Genomic DNA, 19,464 nt, shown 5'->3' on the forward strand with positions numbered 1-19,464 from the left:
GGAGGAGGCGGGGATGGACTCCGGGCCGCGGGGGCTGCCGGGAGCCCGTTCCCTGGGCAACGGGGCCGGCACCCGGGCCAGCACCGAAGAGCGGCAGTTGGCTCCGCCGGGGGCTAGAGCGGCAGAGCCACAAGTGGTAGCGGGCGGGGCGGACGTGACGCAAATGCGTTTCCGGCGGGGGTGGGCGGGGCTTCGCCTCTCCTTCTAGGGATATCTGCGGACCGCATGGAAGGTGCGTGAGATGGGTTCCTTTCCCGGGGCAGGGTGGCTGTGAATGTTACTGCTTGGGCCGCAGGTTGGGCCAGAAGCTGAGGAGCTCCCCGGATTAAATGAGGTTAAATGGAGGTCAGATGCCTTGCCCCAGCCTAGCCCGCAGGCCCCGCGCAGCCTCTGCAGGCTGCTCGGGAGACAGTTTTGCCGAGCCTCCGTTTTTTCACATGTGGAGTGACAGATGAACGGGACGATATACGCAAATGAGTGTCAGCAGATCAGACACCCAAATTGTAATTATTGTCACTATAAATTAGCACTAACAGAGTTCACTGGGTGCCAAGCCTTGCATGCTCACCTCCTCCAGTAACTCCTCTCTGAACTGCCTTGTCAGAACATTCTGCTTGTAATGAAAGCTGGCTTTCGCCTAGTGCTCAGTCTGCTGAGTGCTGCTCCAAGTACTTTAAGTGGATCATCTCATTTGAACCTCACAGTGATCCCATGAAGTAATGTCAACCCCATTTTGCAGATGGGGAGTAGAGGCTCAGAGGGGATAAGTAACTTAGTCACTGTGCCCTCACCCTGCCCTGTCCTGTGACGCTGATGACTGGTCTGTCTTTACTGGCCCTTAAGTTTCCTGAAGTCAGTTATGTTTTTGGTTCCTAAATATGTGCCCAGTATGAGTCAGGCTGACCATAAATCAGATGTGGTCCGGCCCTCAGAATCTCCTGCTGGGGGGAAAACCCTCAGACAGTTATAGAACAGGTGGTAAGAGCTATTCCTCCATTTACCTCATTTTATGCAAAGCCTCCTATGTGTGGAAGGTTTGAAAGAGAACAAGACATAGTTCCTACCCTAGTTGAATTTCCAGTTTAGCAGGGAATATAGACATTAGACAAGCAAATACACTCCACCGATGAATATCATGATAGCAGAATTACAGGATGTTCCACATATCTACCCCCCAACTTGGGGGATCCAGGAATACTTCTCTGTGGAAATGACTTTCTAAAAACCTGAATCAGATAATTTCACTGCCCTACCCAGAGCTTATTGCTCACTCCCCATTGTATTAGGTTAGTGCAAAAGTAATGGCAGTTTTGGCCATTAAAAGTTGTGGCAAAACCTGTTACTTTTGCACCGGTCTAATACTTAGAATAAGTCCAAACTTCTTATCTTAAGCTATTAGGTTCTAGTTGTCTGATCACCTCCTCACCCACTAGTCCTTTTCTGTCCATTTCATTCCAGCACACTGGTTTTGTTTGTTTGTTTGTTTTATTTTGTTTTGTTTTCTGTTTTTTGAACTCACCAACCTCATTCTCATAATTAGGGCACATACTACTGACCTACCCTTTTTCTGGCTTTTCATCATTCAGATCTCAGCCTGAATGATACCTTCTCAGGGGGTCACACTAACACAAGACCCTGTTTTATTTTCCACGTACACTTACCATGATCTGAACTGATCGTGGCCATTTAATCGTTTATTATCTGCCTCCCCTTTGGAAAGTAAGTTCCTTGAAAACAGTCCTGATCCATCTCATTCAATCACTTCATTCCCCCATGCCTGGCATATTGTAGACAGTAAGCAAATATTTGTTGTTTAAGTAAAGAATGAGTGATAAATCAATATGATATTTAAAAGTGAGGATACTAAGTATGAGGCAGGGGAGTGGGGACACACACAGATAGGAAAAACATTCCAGGTCAAGGTCAGAACTTGGACAGAGCCAGCTCTGAGGCACAGAGGGCAAGTGGGAAGGGGGAAGCTGAAGGGATGGGCAGAGCTTGGATAGTAGAGGCCTTGAGCTAACAGGTGAGATACTGGGTTTTTGCCATGTGCCAGGCCTCACAGCTTCACATATATTATCTCATCTCAGCAATCCTATGAAGTAGATACTATTTTTATTCCCATTTTACAGATGAAAATGTTGAGGCTCTGAAAGGTACATGAACTTGCCCAAGATCTCACAGCTGGCAGAGCTGGGATTCAGACGCAGGCAGTGTGGTCTTCTGACTCGAGACGTCAAACCATCCAGCTGTTGTGTGTCCTGGATTCCTGAAGGGGACTTTATCCTGTGGGCCGTGAGAAGCCTTTGCGGGGTTCAAAGTAGAGAAGGCGAGAGGGCACCGGAGGGCTGGGGGAGAACAAACAACCTGAGTTGGCTCTTGGTGGTCTGGGGGTTGCTTCCCACAGGCAGTGGGATCCGGGTACATCTTGGAGGATAGGCGTCATGAGCCTGAGGAAGGAAGGCGCTTTCCTGCAGAGAGAACACGTGCAAAGGCCTGCAGGCACCTCAGCTTTTCGAGAGCTGCCAGTAGTTCATTTTCACTGGAGATTGACAGGGGGCCAATGTGTATGTGTGGGTTGATGTACGTGTTGATGCAGAGGGGTAGCTAAGTCTGGAAGGACTTTGGACTTCCTCCTGATTTCCAAGCAGGGCCGTGGCAGCATCGTGATCAACTCTGCATCTCTGTTGTCTCAGTGTCTTGAAATGATTCGCACTCATGAGCCATGCCACTCTGAACAAATTTAAAGTATCAGAGTGCCTGAGACTAGATAGTGGAAGTACTCAGGAGTCAGGGCTAGATAGATTATCCTGTAGGGAAGGTAACCTGAGCCATTGAAGAGTTTTAGCAGAAAGTCACAACTTTACCTTATTTCCAATCTTTGGAAAACAAAGGGCTTAAGGTAAAAATTGTGCGGAGCCATTAAGCTGGAAAAGGATTCAGCTATATCTGGTGAATCTTAAAATGTTAAAAATATTCTATGTTGTCTTCTTCCGGGAACCTTCACATTCATTCAGACTTTGTAGTTTCCACATTTATTTGTCCAGTTGATACAGCATTTGAGATAGTTTTACCGTTGAAAATTATGAGGACATTTGCCCTCCAACTATGATTGTATATTCCATGATAATAATTTTGTTTCTTTTATACCCTATCAGCAAAGACTGTTGGAATTGTAACGCCCAGAAAACCTGTCTTATCTGTCAGTGCAAGAAAAATTAAGGACAATGCGGCTGATTGGCATAATTTAATCCTGAAGTGGGAAACCCTCAGTGATGCAGGTTTTACCACTGCAAATAATATTGCCAACTTGAAAATCAGTTTATTGTAAGTACATATCGGTTTTTCATGCTCTAAGTTTTTCACCCTTAATAAGTGGGGAAATAGCAACATGAATAAATTTGAAAATAAAATATTAAGCAGAAAAAGCAAGTGGTAAGATGACACATGATACAAAATTATATTCCTTTTTTTTTTTTTTTGAGATGAAGTCTCACTCTGTTGCCCAGGCTGGAGTGCGATGGCGCAATCTTGGCTCACTGCAACCTCCACCACCTGGGTTCAAGTGATTCTCCTGCCTCAGCCTCCGGACTAGCTGGGATTACAGGCGCCTGTCACCACACCCGGCTAATTACTGTATTTTTAGTAGAGTCGGGGTTTCACCATGTTAGTCAGGATGGTCTCGAACTCCTGACCTCACATGATCCACCTTCCTCAGCCTCCCAAAGTGCTGGAATTACAAGTGTGAGCCACCATGCCTGGCTATTCTGATTTTTAAAACCATAGATTCTTTGATTCTTTTGTAGTTCATAGGCGTGATGATTGGGTTTTCATGCTCATGTATGACCTGTGCCTTCCTCAAACTTTGCTATGATGTTGACACAGTACGTAGCTGATATGGAAAAAACTACCATGGATTCTTTTTGTCCATTTTTGGATTTTACATAAACAGAAAACGTATGTTAGTGTTTCCTTTATGTCTCGCTTTCTTTTTCTATTTTTTATTTTTGGAGATGAGTCTCACTCTGTCGCCAGGCTGGAGAGCAATGGCCGGATCTCCGCTCACTGCAACCTCTGCCTCCCAGGTTCAAGCAATTCTCCTGCCTCAGCCTCCTGAGGAGCTGGAATTATAGGTGCCTGCCACCACGCTCGGCTAATTTTTGTATTTTTTGTAGAGACCAAGTTTCACCATGTTGGCCAGGTTGGTCTCGAACTCTTGACCTCAGGTGATCCGCCCACCTCAGCCTCCCTAAGTGCTGGGATTATAGATGTAAGCCACTGCACCCAGCCATGTCTCACTGTCTTTCAACTTGGAAGCCATCCATGTAATGTAGAGCCACTGTCCTGGTTCTGTTCTTTCTCATTGCTGTTTAATAGTGTTTACCCACATTAGACCTCTCAAACTCTGCCACTGGTTTATCAACTAAGTTATGTAATGTTCTCAATCTTTTGTTGTCATTTCAGCAATGTGCACAGCATCTTTCCCAGGAATAGATTCCACCTCAAGAAACCACCTTCTTTGCTCATCCATAAGAAACAACTCCTCATCTGTTCAAGTTTTCTCATGAGATTGCAGCAATTCAGTCCCATCTTCAGGCCCCACTTCTAGTTCTGGTTCTCTTGCTTTTTCCACTGGCAGAGTAGATTTAACATCATTCTTAAGGGCCCTAGGAGTCTGAGAATGGTAGATGAGCATTGGATTCAGCTTAAAGTCACTAACTGCAATATCCCCTAACGAGAGGGTCAGCCTGTCTCTTGAAGCTTTGAAGCCTGTCATTGACTTCTCTGTAGTTGTGAATGTCTTGGATAACATGTTCTTCTAATAGAAGGCTGTTTCATCTACATTGACAATCTGTCATATCGTGTAGCTACCTTCATCATTGATCTTAAGTAGATCCTCTGGATAACTTGCTCCAGCTTCTACATTAGCGCTTGCAGCTTCACGTTGCACTTTTATGTTATGGAGATGGCTTTTGTCCTTAAACCTCATGAACCAAATCCTGCTAGTGTCAAATTTTTCTTCTGTAACTTCCTCATGTCTCTCAGCCTTCATAGAAGTGAAGAGAGTGAGGGTCCTGCTCCGGATTAGGCTTTGACTTAAGGGAATGCTGTGTCTGTTTTGCTCTTCTGTGCAGACCCCTCAAACTTTCTCCATATCCGCGCTAAGGCTGTTTCACTCATCATTCACATGTTCACTGGAGTAGCACCTTTAATTTTCTTCAATAACTTCTCTTTTGCCTTCACAACTTGGCCAACTGTTTGACACAAGAGGCCTAGCTTTTGGCTTATCTTAGCCCTTTTTTTTTTTTTTTTTGTACAGATGGAGTCTCGCTCTGTCGCTCAGGCTGGAGTGCAATGGTGCAATCTTGGCTCACTGCAACCTCCACCTCCTGGGTTCAAGCAATTCTCCTGCCTCTGCCTCTCGAGTAGCTGGGACTACAGGTGCATGCTGCCACGCCCGGCTAATTTCTTTTGTATTTTAGTAGAAATGGGGTTTCACCATGTTGCCCAGGCTGGTCTTGAATTCCTGAGCTCAGGCAATCCACCCGCCTCGGCCTCCCAAAGTGCTAGGATTACATGCGTGAGCCCCCGCACCTGGCCCCTTATCTCAGCTTTTGACATGCTTTCCTCACTAAGCTTAATCATTTCCAGCTTTTAATATTTTTGTTTCTTAAATTGGCCAAAGTATAGCTTTTGATTTAAAATGAGAGATATGCAACTCTTCCTTTCACTTGTACATTTAGTGGCCAATGTAGGGCTATTAATTGGCTTGATTTCAATATCCTCCTATTTCAGGAAATAGGGAGGCCCAAGGAGATGGGGAGAAATGGGAGCAGCCAGTCAGTGGAGCAGTCAGAACACACAACATTCATTCATTAAGCTCCACCACGCTTAATGTGAACATGGTTCATGTTACATGTGAACATGGTTCATGGCACCTCAAAACAATTAAACTAGTAATATCAAAGATTATCAATCAAAGATCATAGATATAATAATGAAAAAGTTTGAAGTATTGTAAGAATTACCAAAATATGATACAGAGACATGAAGTAAGCACATACTATTGGAAAAATGGCGCTGGTTGATTTGCCGTACGTACATACACAGGGTTGCCACAGGCCTTCAATTTGTAAAACATGCATTATCTATGAAACTCAGTAAGGTGAAGCATAGTAAAATGAGGCATGTCTGTATTCCTGGATTTTGAACTCTTTGAGGAAATGATCCATGTCTTGTTCATCTTTGTACATCCAGCACCACGCCCTATGCCAACGATGCCACACAGCTGAATGTTGTTTTTTTTGTTTTTTGTTTTTTGTTTTGAGACAGTCTTGCTCTTTTGCGCAGGCTGAGTACAGTGGTGCGATAACGGCTCACTGCAGCCTTGACTTCCTGGGATTAAGTGATCCTCCCACCTCAGCCTCCTAAGTAGCTAGGACCACATGCGTGTCCCACCATGCCCAGCTAATTTTTACTTTTAATTTTTGTGGAGATGAGGTCTCACTATGTTGCTCAGGCTGGATTCAAACTCCTGGACTCAAGCAGTCCTCCCGCATCCACCCCCCAAAGTGTTGAGATTACAGGCATGAGCCACCAAAACCAGCTGTCATGGCTGAATTTAACTGACTTATTTTGGTGCAAAATTGAGTGACCAATGGACATATTCATTGCACATATAAATAATAACTGAATTTATATCATGATATGAAAGAACAATGCTTATGCAAAATGTCCCACGTAACTATGTGGATATAGAGGTTTGCAGAATTTATTATAAGGAAATAAGGCAAGGCTAAAGAGTTTATAAAGAGTATATTTTGTTCACATTATTTTCTATTTTGTTTAGGAATAAAGACAAGATAGAACTAGACAGCAGCAGCCCAGCCTTGAAGGAAAATGAAGAAAAGGTGTGTCTGGAATATAACGAGGAACTGGAGAAGCTATGTGAGGAACTGCAGGCCACCTTGGATGGGTTGGTAAGACATAAAGACGCAGGCCACTTGTGGTCACTGTTGCTGAATCCGATGGATGTATTTGGGATTCACTTGACCATTGGCCATCCCTTCCTCCTTCTCAGTCTCCTCTGATGTTCTCTTCCTCTGCCTGCCACGTAAATCTTAATGTTCCCCAGGATGCTGTCTTAGACATTCACTCCTCCTGTGCATCATCCAGGGAAATTTCACCCACTTTCCGGTCTCATCACATAGTAAAAATTCTTTTTTTTTTCGTGAGATGGGGTCTTGCTTTGTCGCCCAGGCTGGAGTGCAGTGGCGCGATCTTGGCTCACCGCAACCTCTGCCTCCTGGGCTCAAGCAATTCTCCTGTCTCAGCCTCCAGAGTAGCTGGGACTACAGTTGCGCTCTACCACGCCTGGCTAATTTTTGTATTTTTAGTTGAGACAGGGTTTCACCATATTGGTCAGGCTGGTCTCAAACTCCTGATCTCAGGTGATCCACCTGCTGGCCTCCCAGAGGGCTGGGATTACAGGCATGAGCCACCGCACCCAACCACAGAGTAAATATTTTAGGCTTCTAGGGCCAGCCAGTCTCTGTCTCAGCTACTCATGTCTGCCACATAGGACTAAACAGCCATAGACAATATGTGTGTGAATGGATGTGGCTGTGTTCCATGAAACTTTATCTTTGTTTTTTGAATTTTTTTTTTTTTTTTTTTTTGAGATGGAGTCTCACTTTGTCACCCAGGGCGGAGTATAGTAGCATGATCTCAGCTCACTGCAAACTCCACCTCCCAGGTTCAAGTGATTCTCCTGCCTTAGCCTCCCAAATAGCTGGGATTATAGCCTCGCACCACCACATCAGCTAATTTTTGTATTTTTAGTAGAGACAGCATTTCACCATGTTGACCAGGCTGGTCTCGAACTCCTGACCTCAAGTGATCCGCCTGCCTCGGCCTCCCAAACTGCTGGGATTACAGGCATGAGCCACCACACCTGGCCTTTTTTGTTTCTGTTTGTGTGGTTTTTTTGTTTGTTTGTTTGTTTTTGAGACAGAGTCTCACTCTGCCACTGAGGCTGGAGTGCAATGGTGAGATCTTGGCTCACTGCAACCTCCGTCTCCCGGGTTCAAGTGATTCTTGTGCCTCAACCTTCTGCCTAGCTGGGATCACAGCTGTGCACCACCATGCCCAGCTAATTGTTGTATTTTTAGTAGAGATGGGGTTTCACCGTGTTGGCCAGGCTGGTCTCGAAGTCCTGGCCTCAAGTGATCCACCCACCTCAGCCTCCCAAAGTGTTGGGATTACAGGCTTAAGCCACTGCACCTGTACAGGAAAACTTTTTTTTTTGTTTTTTTTTTGAGACAGAGTCTTGCTCTGTCGCCTAGGCTGGAGTGCAGTGATATGATCTTGGCTCACTGCAACCTCCATCTCCCAGGTTCAAGCGATTCTTCCACCTCAGTGTTCTAAGTAACTGGGATTACAGGTGCGTGTCACCATGCTCGGCTAATTTTTGTATTTTTAATAGAGACGGGGCTTTGCCATGTTGGCTAGGCTGGTTTGAACTCCTGACCTCAAGTCATCTGCCCACCTCGGCCTCCCAGAATGCTGGGATTACAGGTGTGGGCCACCATATTTGTCCAGGAAAACTTTTATCTTTGGACACTGAAATTAGAATTTTGTATAACTTTTTTTTTTTTTTTTTTTTTTTGAGACGGAGTCTCGCTGTGTCACCCAGGCTGGAGTGCAGTGGCCGGATCTCAGCTCACTGCAAGCTCCGCCTCCCAGGTTTTTACGCCATTCTCCTGCCTCAGCCTCCTGAGTAGCTGGGACTACAGGCGCCCACCACCTCGCCCGGCTAGTTTTTTGTATTTTTTAGTAGAGACGGGGTTTCACCGTGTTAGCCAGGATGGTCTCGAACTCCTGACCTCGTGATCTACCCGTCTCGGCCTCCCAAAGTGCTGGGATTACAGGCTTGAGCCACCGCGCCCGGCCTTGTATAACTTTTATGAGTCACAATCACTATTGTCCTTTTGGTTATTTTCAACCATTTAAAAATGAAAAAAAAACCATCTTAGCTTGTGGGCCATACAGAAATAGGCTGTGGGCCAGAATTGACGTGTGTTCCGTGGATAATTTGCCCATCCCTGATACAGCACGTAAGAGACTAAAGTGTTTGTTTAATGAACTAATAACTAAATTTCAAAACCTACCATACTGGCCACCAGATGTGAAGATAATACCACCTTATTTCTTTGCTAGGCACAGGAAATTAGGTTTTACACATATTTGAACTTGGATAACTGAAACTTACCCGTAAACGTTTAAGATCTTTATATTTTCACCTTTTTGTTTGTTTGTTTGGAGACAAGGTCTTGCTCTGGAATGCAGTAGCATGATCACAGCTCACTGCAGCCTTTACTTCCTGGGCTGAAGTGATCTTCTTGCCTCAGCCTCCTGAGCAGCTGGGACTACAAGCATGAATCATCATGCCCGGCTAATTTTTAAAATTTGTTTGCAGAGACAGGGTTATCATGTTCACCAGGCTGGTCTCGAACTCCAGACATGACGTCATCCTCCCACCTTGGCCTTCCAAAGTGCTGGGATCACAGGTGTGAGCCCTGGCGCCCGGCCTTAGCTTTTCTGTCATGTCTTCTTTCGGCTTCAGGATCCCGTATGACATTGAGTCCCCGTGTTTCCTTAGGCTCCTTTTGGCTGTGACAGTTTCTCAGACTTCCCTGTTTTTGATGACTTGGACAATTTTGAGGAATACTGGTCAGGTATTCTGTAGAACGTCCCTCAGTGGAGATTTCTCTGATGTTTTTCTCCGAATTAGACTGAGGTTATGGGTTTGTTTCAGAGGAGGACCACAGAAGTAAAGTGCCATTTCTATCACATCATATCAAGGGCACATACTGGACATTCTGTCATCAGGACTTTTCTTTGGGTCTCACCTATTGCCCAGGCTGGTCTCAAACTCCTGGGCTTAAGCAGTCCTCCCACCTCAGCCTCCCACAGTGCTGAGATTCCAGACGTGAGCCACTGTGCACGGCCAGGACTTTTCACTGTCAAAGTTGACCTTGATCACCAGGCACACCAGGTTCCTCTGCTGTGAAGTTGCTCTTTCTCCTCCTCCCATGCTGTGCTCTCTGGCAGGAAGTCACTATGTGTAGCCCAAACCTTGGGGGTAGGGACGTTTTCACCACCTCCTTCAGGGTGCAGTATCTACATAAATTATTCGGAATTATTCTGCATGGGAGATTGGTTCCCTCCCTCCCATTTGTTATTTTTTTTTTTTTTTTTTTTTTAAGAGATGGATTTTCGCTCTTGTCACCCAGGCTAGAGTGCAGTGGGGGTGATCTGGGCCCACCACAACCTCTGCCTCCCGGGTTCAAGTGGTTCTCCTGTCTCAGCTTCCCAAGTAGCTAGGATTACAAGTGTCTGCCACCACACCCAGCTAACTGTTGTATTTTTATTTATTTTTTAAAAAAATTTGTTTTGGCCAGGCCTGGTGACTCATGCCTGTAATCCCAGCACTCTGGGAGGCCTGAGGCAGTTGGCTCACCTGAGGTCAGGAGTTTGAGACCAGCATGGCCAATATGGTGAAACCCCATCTCTACTAAAATACAAAAAATTAGCTGGGGGTGGTGGCAGGCACTGCAGTCCCAGCTACTTGGGGAGGCTGAAGCAGGAGAATCACTTTCGGAGGTTGCAGTTAGCCGAGATCACACTACTGCACTCCAGTCGGGGCAACAGAGTGAGACTCCGTCTCAAAAAAAAAAGAAAAGCCCGGGCGCGGTGGCTCACATCTGTAATCCCAGCACTTTGGGAGGCCAAGGTGGGTGGATCACAAGGTCAGGAGTTCAAGACCAGCCTGGCCAAGATGGTTAAACCCCGTTTCTACTACAAATACGAAAATTAGCCAGGCGTGGTGGTGGGTGCCTGTCATCCCAGCTACTCAGGAGGCTGAGGCAGAGAATTGCTTGAACCCAGGAGGCAGAGCTTGCAGTGAGCTGAGATCGCACCACTGTACTCCAGCCTGGGTGACAGAGTGAAACTCGTCTCAAAAAAAAAAAAAAGAAAAGAAAAGTGGTTTGGGAATAAGTTTTCATTCTATGTTCGAAACCAAAAGTTGATTTTATAAGGGTATTATTATTATTCTTCTTCCTATTTTCCTCTATCGGTTAAGGAGCATGGTTTCCAGACCTGGTCTGTGTCTTTCATAAGTTTGACCTTCTGGGGGTTGCATGCACTGTTTCCCCTAAGCTGGGCTAACATTTCACTGTGGTCTGTGTTTGCTGTGGGAAGAAGCCACCAATGTTGAAATGTAAGGGGCTGTTGTTTATGCATTGTTCATTCAGGGATGCACGTGCCTATGTGACCTGAATTCCTTACTGATGGCTGAGCGACAGAATTGAGCATGACTTCTCGCCTGGGGTCAAGGCTCCAGAATTTCCCTTATTCTCCTGGTATCAGCTTTTCTTAGAATCAGGTGGCACCAGGGAGCTGCCGCAGGACTCAGAGGAAAGAGCAGAGGACTGGGTGTTAAAACTTGGTGTCAGAAGGCATGGTATCGAGTTCTGGCCTCATCCCTCTCAGCTCAACCTGGAGCAGTTTCCCAGCTGTGAAAGGGAAATGATGAGTCCTGCCTCTTGGGGTTGGGCCAAATAAAATATCAAACCGTAAAAGATTTGGGAAACAAGTAAAGTCCTGTAAAAATTAACATTAGCTGCATTTAGTGCTTGCCACTTCCAATGTAATTGGAGGGTGGTTGGAAGGACCAAGTAAAGGAATTAATATTTTTGACAATTTATATATCTTTTCTTATTTCCCCCCCATGTATGTAAAGTCAGCTATACTTAGGAGTTTAAAATTTGGTCTTCATAGACCTATGCTACTTAAATCTGAAATCGTAGTTACTTCACCCATTAATTTTCTTTATCAAACCCTTATATATCTCCAAGTAGGTGCTTCACAAATACTAACTCAATCCTCTTCACCACGCTGTGGAAGTAAGCCCGCCATTGCCCCTATTCTGTGCTGCCTGCTGTGTGCAGCGGGGATGGTTTAGTAGCTCCCACAAGTGGCTGTGCACATCATGCAGTTACAGGGCTTAGGACAGAGCCTGGCCCCCACTGAGGGGCCGTCAATGGCACCTCGCCACGTTTCCTTACTTCCTGCGTGAAGTGTTGAGGGCTCCCTTTCTGTGTTGCCATTTTATAAACAAGGAAGTCAAGGAGGTTTCCGTAAATAAAGGCAGTTAATAAGAGAGGGTCAGGCCTGGTGCGATGTCTCACACCTATAATCCCAGCACTTTGGGAGGCCGAGGCGGGTGGATCACGAGTTCGGGAGATCGAGACCAGCCTGGCCAACATGGTGAAACCCCATCTCTACTAAACATACACAAATTAGCTGGGTGTGGTGGCACACACCTGTAATCCCAGCTACTTGGGAGGCTGAGGCAGGAGAATCACTTGAACCCGGGAGTCAGAGGTTGTAGTGAGCCAAGATCCCACCACTACACTCCAGCCTGGCACGGCACTCCAGCCTGGCACTGCACTCCAGCCTGGCACTGCACTCTCCAGCCTGGCACTACACTCCAGCCTGGCGCTGCACTCCAGCTTGGTGACAGAGCGAGACTCCGTCTCAAAAAAAAAAAAAAAGAGAGTCAGAAATGAGCTCATTTGATGCCTTTCTCTCTCACTTCTTAAAAGCAGCAAGAGCCAGCCAGGCATGGTGGCACATGTCTGTATAATCCCAGCACTTTGGGAGGCTGAGGTGGGAGGATCGCTTGAGCCCAGGAGTTAGAGACCAGCCTGGGCAACATAACGAGACCCTGTCTCTACAAATTAAAAAAAATTAACTGGGCGTGGTGGTGCACACCTGTGATCCCAGCTACTTGGGAGGCAGTCGAGGCTGCATGAGGCACGGTCATGCCACTGCATTACAGTTTTACAACTTGGGCAACAGAATGAGACCCTGTCTCAAAAAAAAAAAACAGGCAGCAAGAGGCTGCCTTGGGATTCCCCTAGGACTTTGGGCCTAAAACATTAGTGCTCTTTGGAAATCCTAGTGAAATGGCACTCAGAAACCTTTCTTGCTCTAGGACTGGAAATCTGGGGTTTATTACCAAAGTAATTCAAATTAATGGAATCATAGCAACTGTCCACCTTCGTCTCCCTGGGAATTTGCTGTACTTAGAGTTAACAGTGTTTAGTTATTAGAATTTTTATCACAATGATGTACACTTCTTAGCTTTGAAATCTTATAGGTATTAAATCTGAGACTGGAGATTTCAAATATTATCATATTCTAAATGAATATGTTTCAGACCAAAATACAGGTGAAAATGGAAAAGCTGTCTTCAACTACCAAGGGAATTTGTGAACTAGAAAATTACCATTATGGGGAGGAGACTAAACGACCCCCTCTGTTCCACACTTGGCCTACAACCCATTTCTGTAAGTAGTTCCTTCTCAGTTAACTTTCAGGAGGGTAAAGGTTATTAAGGGCATTTAGTATCGTTTACATCTGGTACTTTAAGAAGCTGACAAGGCTTTGAAATTCAATGCAAAAGTATCTATCGGGAGGAAAAGAGACAGAGGCGTCTTAAAATAAACATTTCTTCTTGGCTTTAATTACCTGGTTGTCAGCAGAGTATATTAAACATAATTAGAGACCCGTGAAGCAAGCTGCTGTTATTAGGCCTCTAAAACCAGTGGGGCAGAGTGAATTCCACCTCCTCTGTGGAAGCAGAAATCTCTCATTTTGGGGGGGAAGGGGAGAAAGGGGTTTTTTTGGTTTGTTGAGGTTTTTCTTTTCCTTTTTGTTTTAATTAAAAAACAAAGTGAGGTCACTGCAGCCAACCTCATGGAAGATGACTGGGAAAGATGAAGGCCATGACTTCAATAAACTCTAGGAGGTACTTCTTAAAGGGCTACTTTTAGCTTTATTAGTTCAAGACAAGGGCTAAGCTGTTTTATGTTGATCTGAGACTTTTTAAATAAGGCAGGAAAGGGGAAAATCACCTGGTGGAATGTGTTTAGTGATATATTGTCAGTTTGAGGGGAATCTCCTACTTATAATCACTGTAGGTCACCTAAGGGTCAGGTAGAAAAGGTTATGTATACTTTTTTTGAGACAGAGTCTCGCTCTGTCACGCATGCTGGAGTGTAGCGGTGCAGTCTTGGCTCACTACAGCCTCTGCCTCCTAGGCTGAAGCAATTCTCGTGCCTCAGTCTCCCAAGTAGCTGAGATTACAGGCGCGCGCCACCACACCCGGCTAGTTTGTTTGTTTTTTTTTTTGGAGACGGAGTCTCGCTCTGTCGCCCAGGCTGGAGTGCGGTGGCGCAATCTCAGCTCACCGCAAGCTCCGCCTCCCGGATTCACGCCATTCTCCTGCCTCAGCCTTCTGAGCAGCTGGGACTACAGGCGCCCGCCACCATGTCTGGCTAATTTTTCATGTTTTTAGTAGAGACGGGGTTTCACCATGTTAGCCAGGATGGTCTCGATCTCCTCACCTCGTGATCCACCCACCTTGGCCTCCCAAAGTGCTGGGATTACAGGTGTGAGCCACCGCGCCCGCCCTAGTTTTTATATTTTTTAGTAGAGACAGGGTTTTGCCATGTTGGCCAGGCTGGTCTCAAACTCCTGACCTCATGTGACCTACCCACTTGGGCCTCCCACAGTGCTGGGATTACAGGCGTGGGCCACCGCGCCTGGCCTATATACGCTTTTATTTCACTCTGTTGACGGTGTTATCGAATTGTACTAATCTGTACCAGCTAGAGTGGTAAACTCCATCGGGCCCTTCTTCCTTTCAGTGCTGTTGCTAATTCTGGTTTTTAATTAAGAGCTGTTAAAAATGTAGTTCTTCCCGAGTCAAGACTACATTCTTGAATCACTGCCATTAAGGGACACTCACGTTTCTTTCAGATGAGGTTTCGCACAAGCTCTTGGAGATGTACAGGAAGGAGCTGCTCCTGAAGCGCACGGTGGCCAAGGAGCTTGCACACACCAGGGATCCTGACCTCACCCTGAGCTACTTGTCCATGTGGCTGCACCAGCCCTACGTGGAGAGCGACAGCAGGCTGCATCTGGAGAGCATGCTGCTGGAGACGGGCCACCGAGCTCTGTGACGTCCTGAGATGGCTGCGGACACTGGCTCCTTCCACTTCTCACCAGGCAGACAGTCTCCTGCCTAGGACTCAGTGCCGCAGGCCTGGATCAGACCTCAGGATCAGACCTTCTTGGGGTCTTCTGGCCAGAGCTTGTCACCAGCCCCGTGGCCTCTCCAGGCATGCCCATGTCCACAGCCCGCGGCCAGCCCCATGTGGTGCCGCTCAGCCTCCTCTGCCCCTCCTGGGAACCCATCACTCGTGGGTGCTTCTGAGTAAAATCAATGAGTTTCTGAGCAGAATGAGTGAGTGATCTGGTTTCTATAAATAAGGCGTGCTTTATACATTTGTGTAGAAAATCCTTGGTTTAATATTTTCACTTTATGCCTATCTGATTGTTGAAGTTTTTATGAGAATATATTAGTTTTTGGGCCAGGTGCAGTGGCTCACGCCTGTAATCCCAGCACTTTGGGAGGCCGAAGTGGGCAGATCACTTGAGGTTAGGAGTTCGAGTCCAGCCTGGCCAACATACTGAAACCCTGTCTCTACTAAAAATACAAAAATCAACCGGCATGGTGGTACGTGCCTGCAATCCCAGCTACTCGAGAGGCTGAGGCAGAAGAATCGCTTGAATCAGGAGGCAGAGCCTGCTGTGAGCCATTGCAGCCCAACCTGGGTGACAGAGTGAGACTTCATCTTAAATAATAAGATCCCATAGAGTTAAAGTGAAGTTTGACATCATGACAATGAAAATAACCTACGAAAAAATTGCCGCTGTTTGCATACTGGGGACGTGACAAGCGATGTGAACTGTCTTCCCTGGCATTCTGCTGCCACAAATCCTCGGCTTTCACAACGTTTGCGGCCATTTCCAGAGTTAACATACTAGGTTAGAATGAGGGAAAGGTGACCGTTTTGAAACAGACTGAAGAGACTGGCCAAAAGCTAGGATGTGGAATGTGAAGGTATGCAAAAGCCTACTTTTTTGTTTGTTTGTTTTTTGAAGTGGAGTCTCACTTTGTCACCAGACTGGAGTGAGTGGCACGATCTCAGCTCACTGCAACCTCCGCCTCCTGGGTTCAAGTGATTCTCATGCCTCAGCCTCTTGAGTAGTTGGGACTACAGGCACGCGCCGCCACATCGAGCTAATTTTTGTATTTTTAGTAGAGACAAGTTTTTACCATGTTGGCCAAGATGGTCTCCATCTTCTGACCTCGTGATCCACCCGCCTTGCCCTCCCAAAGTACTGGGATTACAGGTATGAGTCACTGCGCCCGGCCTGTAAAAGCCTACTTTAAACTCTTCTTTTTGGTGGCATTACTTGTTACATGGTTCTACATCTGTGTTTGCCTTTTTGTAAGTTCTCTGATCCCAAACTTTATATTCTGTGGGACTATATATATAGTGATACTTAATAAATAGCAGTTTTAGTTTTTTGTTTTGTTTTTTTAAGAGATAGGATCTTACCATGTGGCCCAGATAGTGCCAAACTCCTGAGGTCAAGTGATCCTCCCTTCTCAGTCTCCTGAGAGACTACAGTCATGCACTGCCCAGCCCAGCAATAATGTTGTTGTTGTTGTTTTTAGACACAGGGTCTTGCTCTGTTGCCCAGGCTAGAATGTGGTGGCATGATCGTAGCTCACTGTAATCTCAGCCTCAAACTCCTGTGCTCAGGTGATCCTCCTGCCTTAGCCTCCAGAGTAGCTGGGACTATAGGTGTGCATAACCACGTCTGGCTAATTTTTTAATTTTTACTTTTTAGAGATGGGGTCTTGCTATGTTGCCCTGGCTGGCCTTGAACTCCTGGCCTCAAGTGATCCTCCTGCCTCGGCTTCCCAAAGTGCTGAGATTATAGGTGTGAGCCACTGCACCTGGCCAAGTATAGTTTTTAATTGTGTCCTTTTAGTATTTAACTATAAATACTATTTATCTAAGTTTATTAAGACTATTGTAACTTTATTTTTTGAGACAGAGTCTCACTCTTGTTGCCCAGACTGGGGTGCAGTGGTGTGATCTCGGCTCACCACAGCCTCCACCTCCCAGGTTCAAGTGATTCTCCCCCCTCAGCCTCCCAAGTAGCTGGGATTACATGCACCTGCCACCATGCCTGGCTGATTTTTACAAGCATGCACCACCATACTCAGCTAATATTGTATTTTTAGTGAGATAGGGTTTCACCGTGTTGGTCAGGCTGGTCTTGAATTACTGACCTCAGGTGATCCCCCGCCTTGGCCTCCCCAAGTGCTGGGATTACAGGTGTGAGCCACCGAGCCCAGCCAAAAGCATTTAAAGGCAACATTTCTTAGGATTTCTCTTTCCTCTTCCTTTGCTATATTTATTAAGATCTGACTATCAGCCGGGCGCGGTGGCTCACGCCTGTAATCCCAGCACTTTGGGAGGCCGAGGCGGGCAGATCATGAGGTCAAGAGATTGAGACCATCCTGGCCAACACTGTGAAACCCAGTCTCTACTAAAAATACAAAAATTAGCCTGGCGTGGTGATGCACACCTGTAGTCCCAGCTACTTGGGAGGCTGAGGCAGGAGAATGGCTTGAACCTCGGAGGCGGAGGATGCAGTGAGCCAAGATCGCGCCACTGCACTCCAGCCTGGCAACAGAGCAAGACTCCGTCTCAAAAAAAAAAAAAAAAAAAAAAAAAGAATTGACTATCATCAAAGTAGGCACTCGGGCATCTTGCAGTCTGGAGACCACATGGTCAGCCTTTGACAGGAATGGTGTTGTCCCACTTCAGCCTCCCCTGCATGCTGAGGAAGCAGCTACTGCAATGAGCTGCAGAGGCAGATGGGCTGGGAGAGGCAGGACCCCAGAGGCTCCACTCACCCAGACCTGCCTGGGAGAGGCCTTGGCATCAAGTCCACAGGCAGTCACTTGTATGTTGGGGGTTACTTAAAGAATAAACGCTCTTCAGAGGAGATGTTGAAAGATTTCATACCTACACAGGATTTCTAGGACAACTCACGTGTCCCTGATGGTGCATGTCCCGGACACCCTGCAGCAAGTGACTCCGGAAGACTAATGGAAAGGATCAATACTGCTAAGGACAATCAGAAGTAAAAGACCTAAGTGATGAATCTGCCAAGCAACTTCTATCTGAAAGGAACAATGAAGTAGGTTGATTTGGGACTTCTAGCTGAACCTACTGGATGAATTACATACAGTTATGCCTTCCACCTCCAGAAATCCTGCCAATTTAAGTATGAAAACCCAGAGAGCCACAAAATCAAAGAGAACAGGATTGGGGGAGGAATTCCTGATAAGTACATTTTTTAAAACCTTTAAAAATTTTTTTTGACAGAGTCTGGCTCTGTCATCCAGAGTAGAGTGCAGTGGCGCAATCTCAGCTCACTGCAACCTCCGCCTCCCAGGTTCAAGCAATTCTTCCACCTCAGCCTCCTGAGTAGCTGGGATTACAGGCACCTGCCATCACACACAGCTAATTTTTGTATTTTTGTAGAGATGGGTTTCACCATGTTGGCCAGACTGGTTTTGAACTCCTGACCTCAGGTTATCCGCCCGTCTTGGCTTCCCAAAGTGTTGGAATTACAGGCGTGAGCCACCCCGTATGGCCCAAAAACCTTTAAAATTTATGACTTCAGGCCAGGCGCAGGTGGCTCACACCTGTAATTCCACACTTTGGGAGGTAAAAGCAGGTGGATCACCTGAGGTCAGGAGTTCCAGACCAGCCTGGCCAACATGGTGAAATCCCATCTCTACTAAAAATACAAAAATTAGGCTGGGCACTGTGGCTCATGCCTGTAATCCCAGCACTTTGGGAGGCCGAGGCGGGTGGATCACCTGAGGTCAGGAGTTCAAGACCAGCCTGGCCAACACGGTGAAACCCCGTCTCTACTAAATATACAAAATTTAGCCGGGCATGGTGGTGCGCGCCTGTAATCCTAGCTACTCAGGAGCCTGAGGCAGGAGAATCCCTTGAACCCAGAAGGCGGAGGTTGCAGTGAGCTGGGATGGCACCACTGCACTCCTGCCTGGCAGCAGCAAGACTCTGTCTCAAAAAAATATATATAATAATAATAATAATATGACCTGGCTAGGCATGAGTCATTATGGGCTCACACCTGTAATTCCAGCACTTTGGTGACCAAGGCAAGCAGATTGCTTGAACCTACCAGGAGGTTGAGACCAGCCTGGGCAACATGTACAAAAAATACAAACAACTAACCAGATGTCATGCTGCATACCTGTGGTCCCAGCTACTCAGGAGGCTGAGGTGGGAGGATCACCTGAGCCTGGGACATTGAGCCTGCAGTGAGCCATGATTGCATCACTGCACTGCAGCCTGGGTGACAGAGTGAAACCCTGTCGCAAAAAAAAAAAAAAAAAAAAAAAAAAATGCCTCAGAGGGCATAAGA

At 46.4% G+C, this 19,464-nt stretch overlaps 1 protein-coding gene across 2 annotated transcripts; it reads left to right on the forward strand.

Moving 5' to 3' along the window:
• The first annotated feature begins 165 nt into the window (after positions 1-165).
• CINP (cyclin-dependent kinase 2 interacting protein) lies at positions 166-15,376 on the forward strand. Of its 2 annotated transcripts, none has more exons than XM_011991592.1 (5): positions 166-232; positions 3,159-3,327; positions 6,851-6,980; positions 13,289-13,418; positions 14,893-15,376. In XM_011991592.1, the coding sequence occupies exons 1-5, from the start codon at positions 226-228 to the stop codon at positions 15,093-15,095; spliced, it is 639 nt and encodes a 212-aa protein (XP_011846982.1). In that variant the 5' UTR covers positions 166-225; the 3' UTR covers positions 15,096-15,376. The 2 variants fall into 2 exon arrangements, with proteins under 2 accessions (XP_011846982.1, XP_011846981.1); XM_011991591.1 differs by lacking the exon at positions 166-232 and adding an exon at positions 237-503.
• Positions 15,377-19,464: the final 4,088 nt, after the last annotated feature.

The sequence above is a fragment of the Mandrillus leucophaeus genome, unplaced genomic scaffold (assembly GCF_000951045.1).
Source record: "Mandrillus leucophaeus isolate KB7577 unplaced genomic scaffold, Mleu.le_1.0 Scaffold4, whole genome shotgun sequence".
NCBI classification, from domain to species: domain Eukaryota; kingdom Metazoa; phylum Chordata; class Mammalia; order Primates; family Cercopithecidae; genus Mandrillus; species Mandrillus leucophaeus.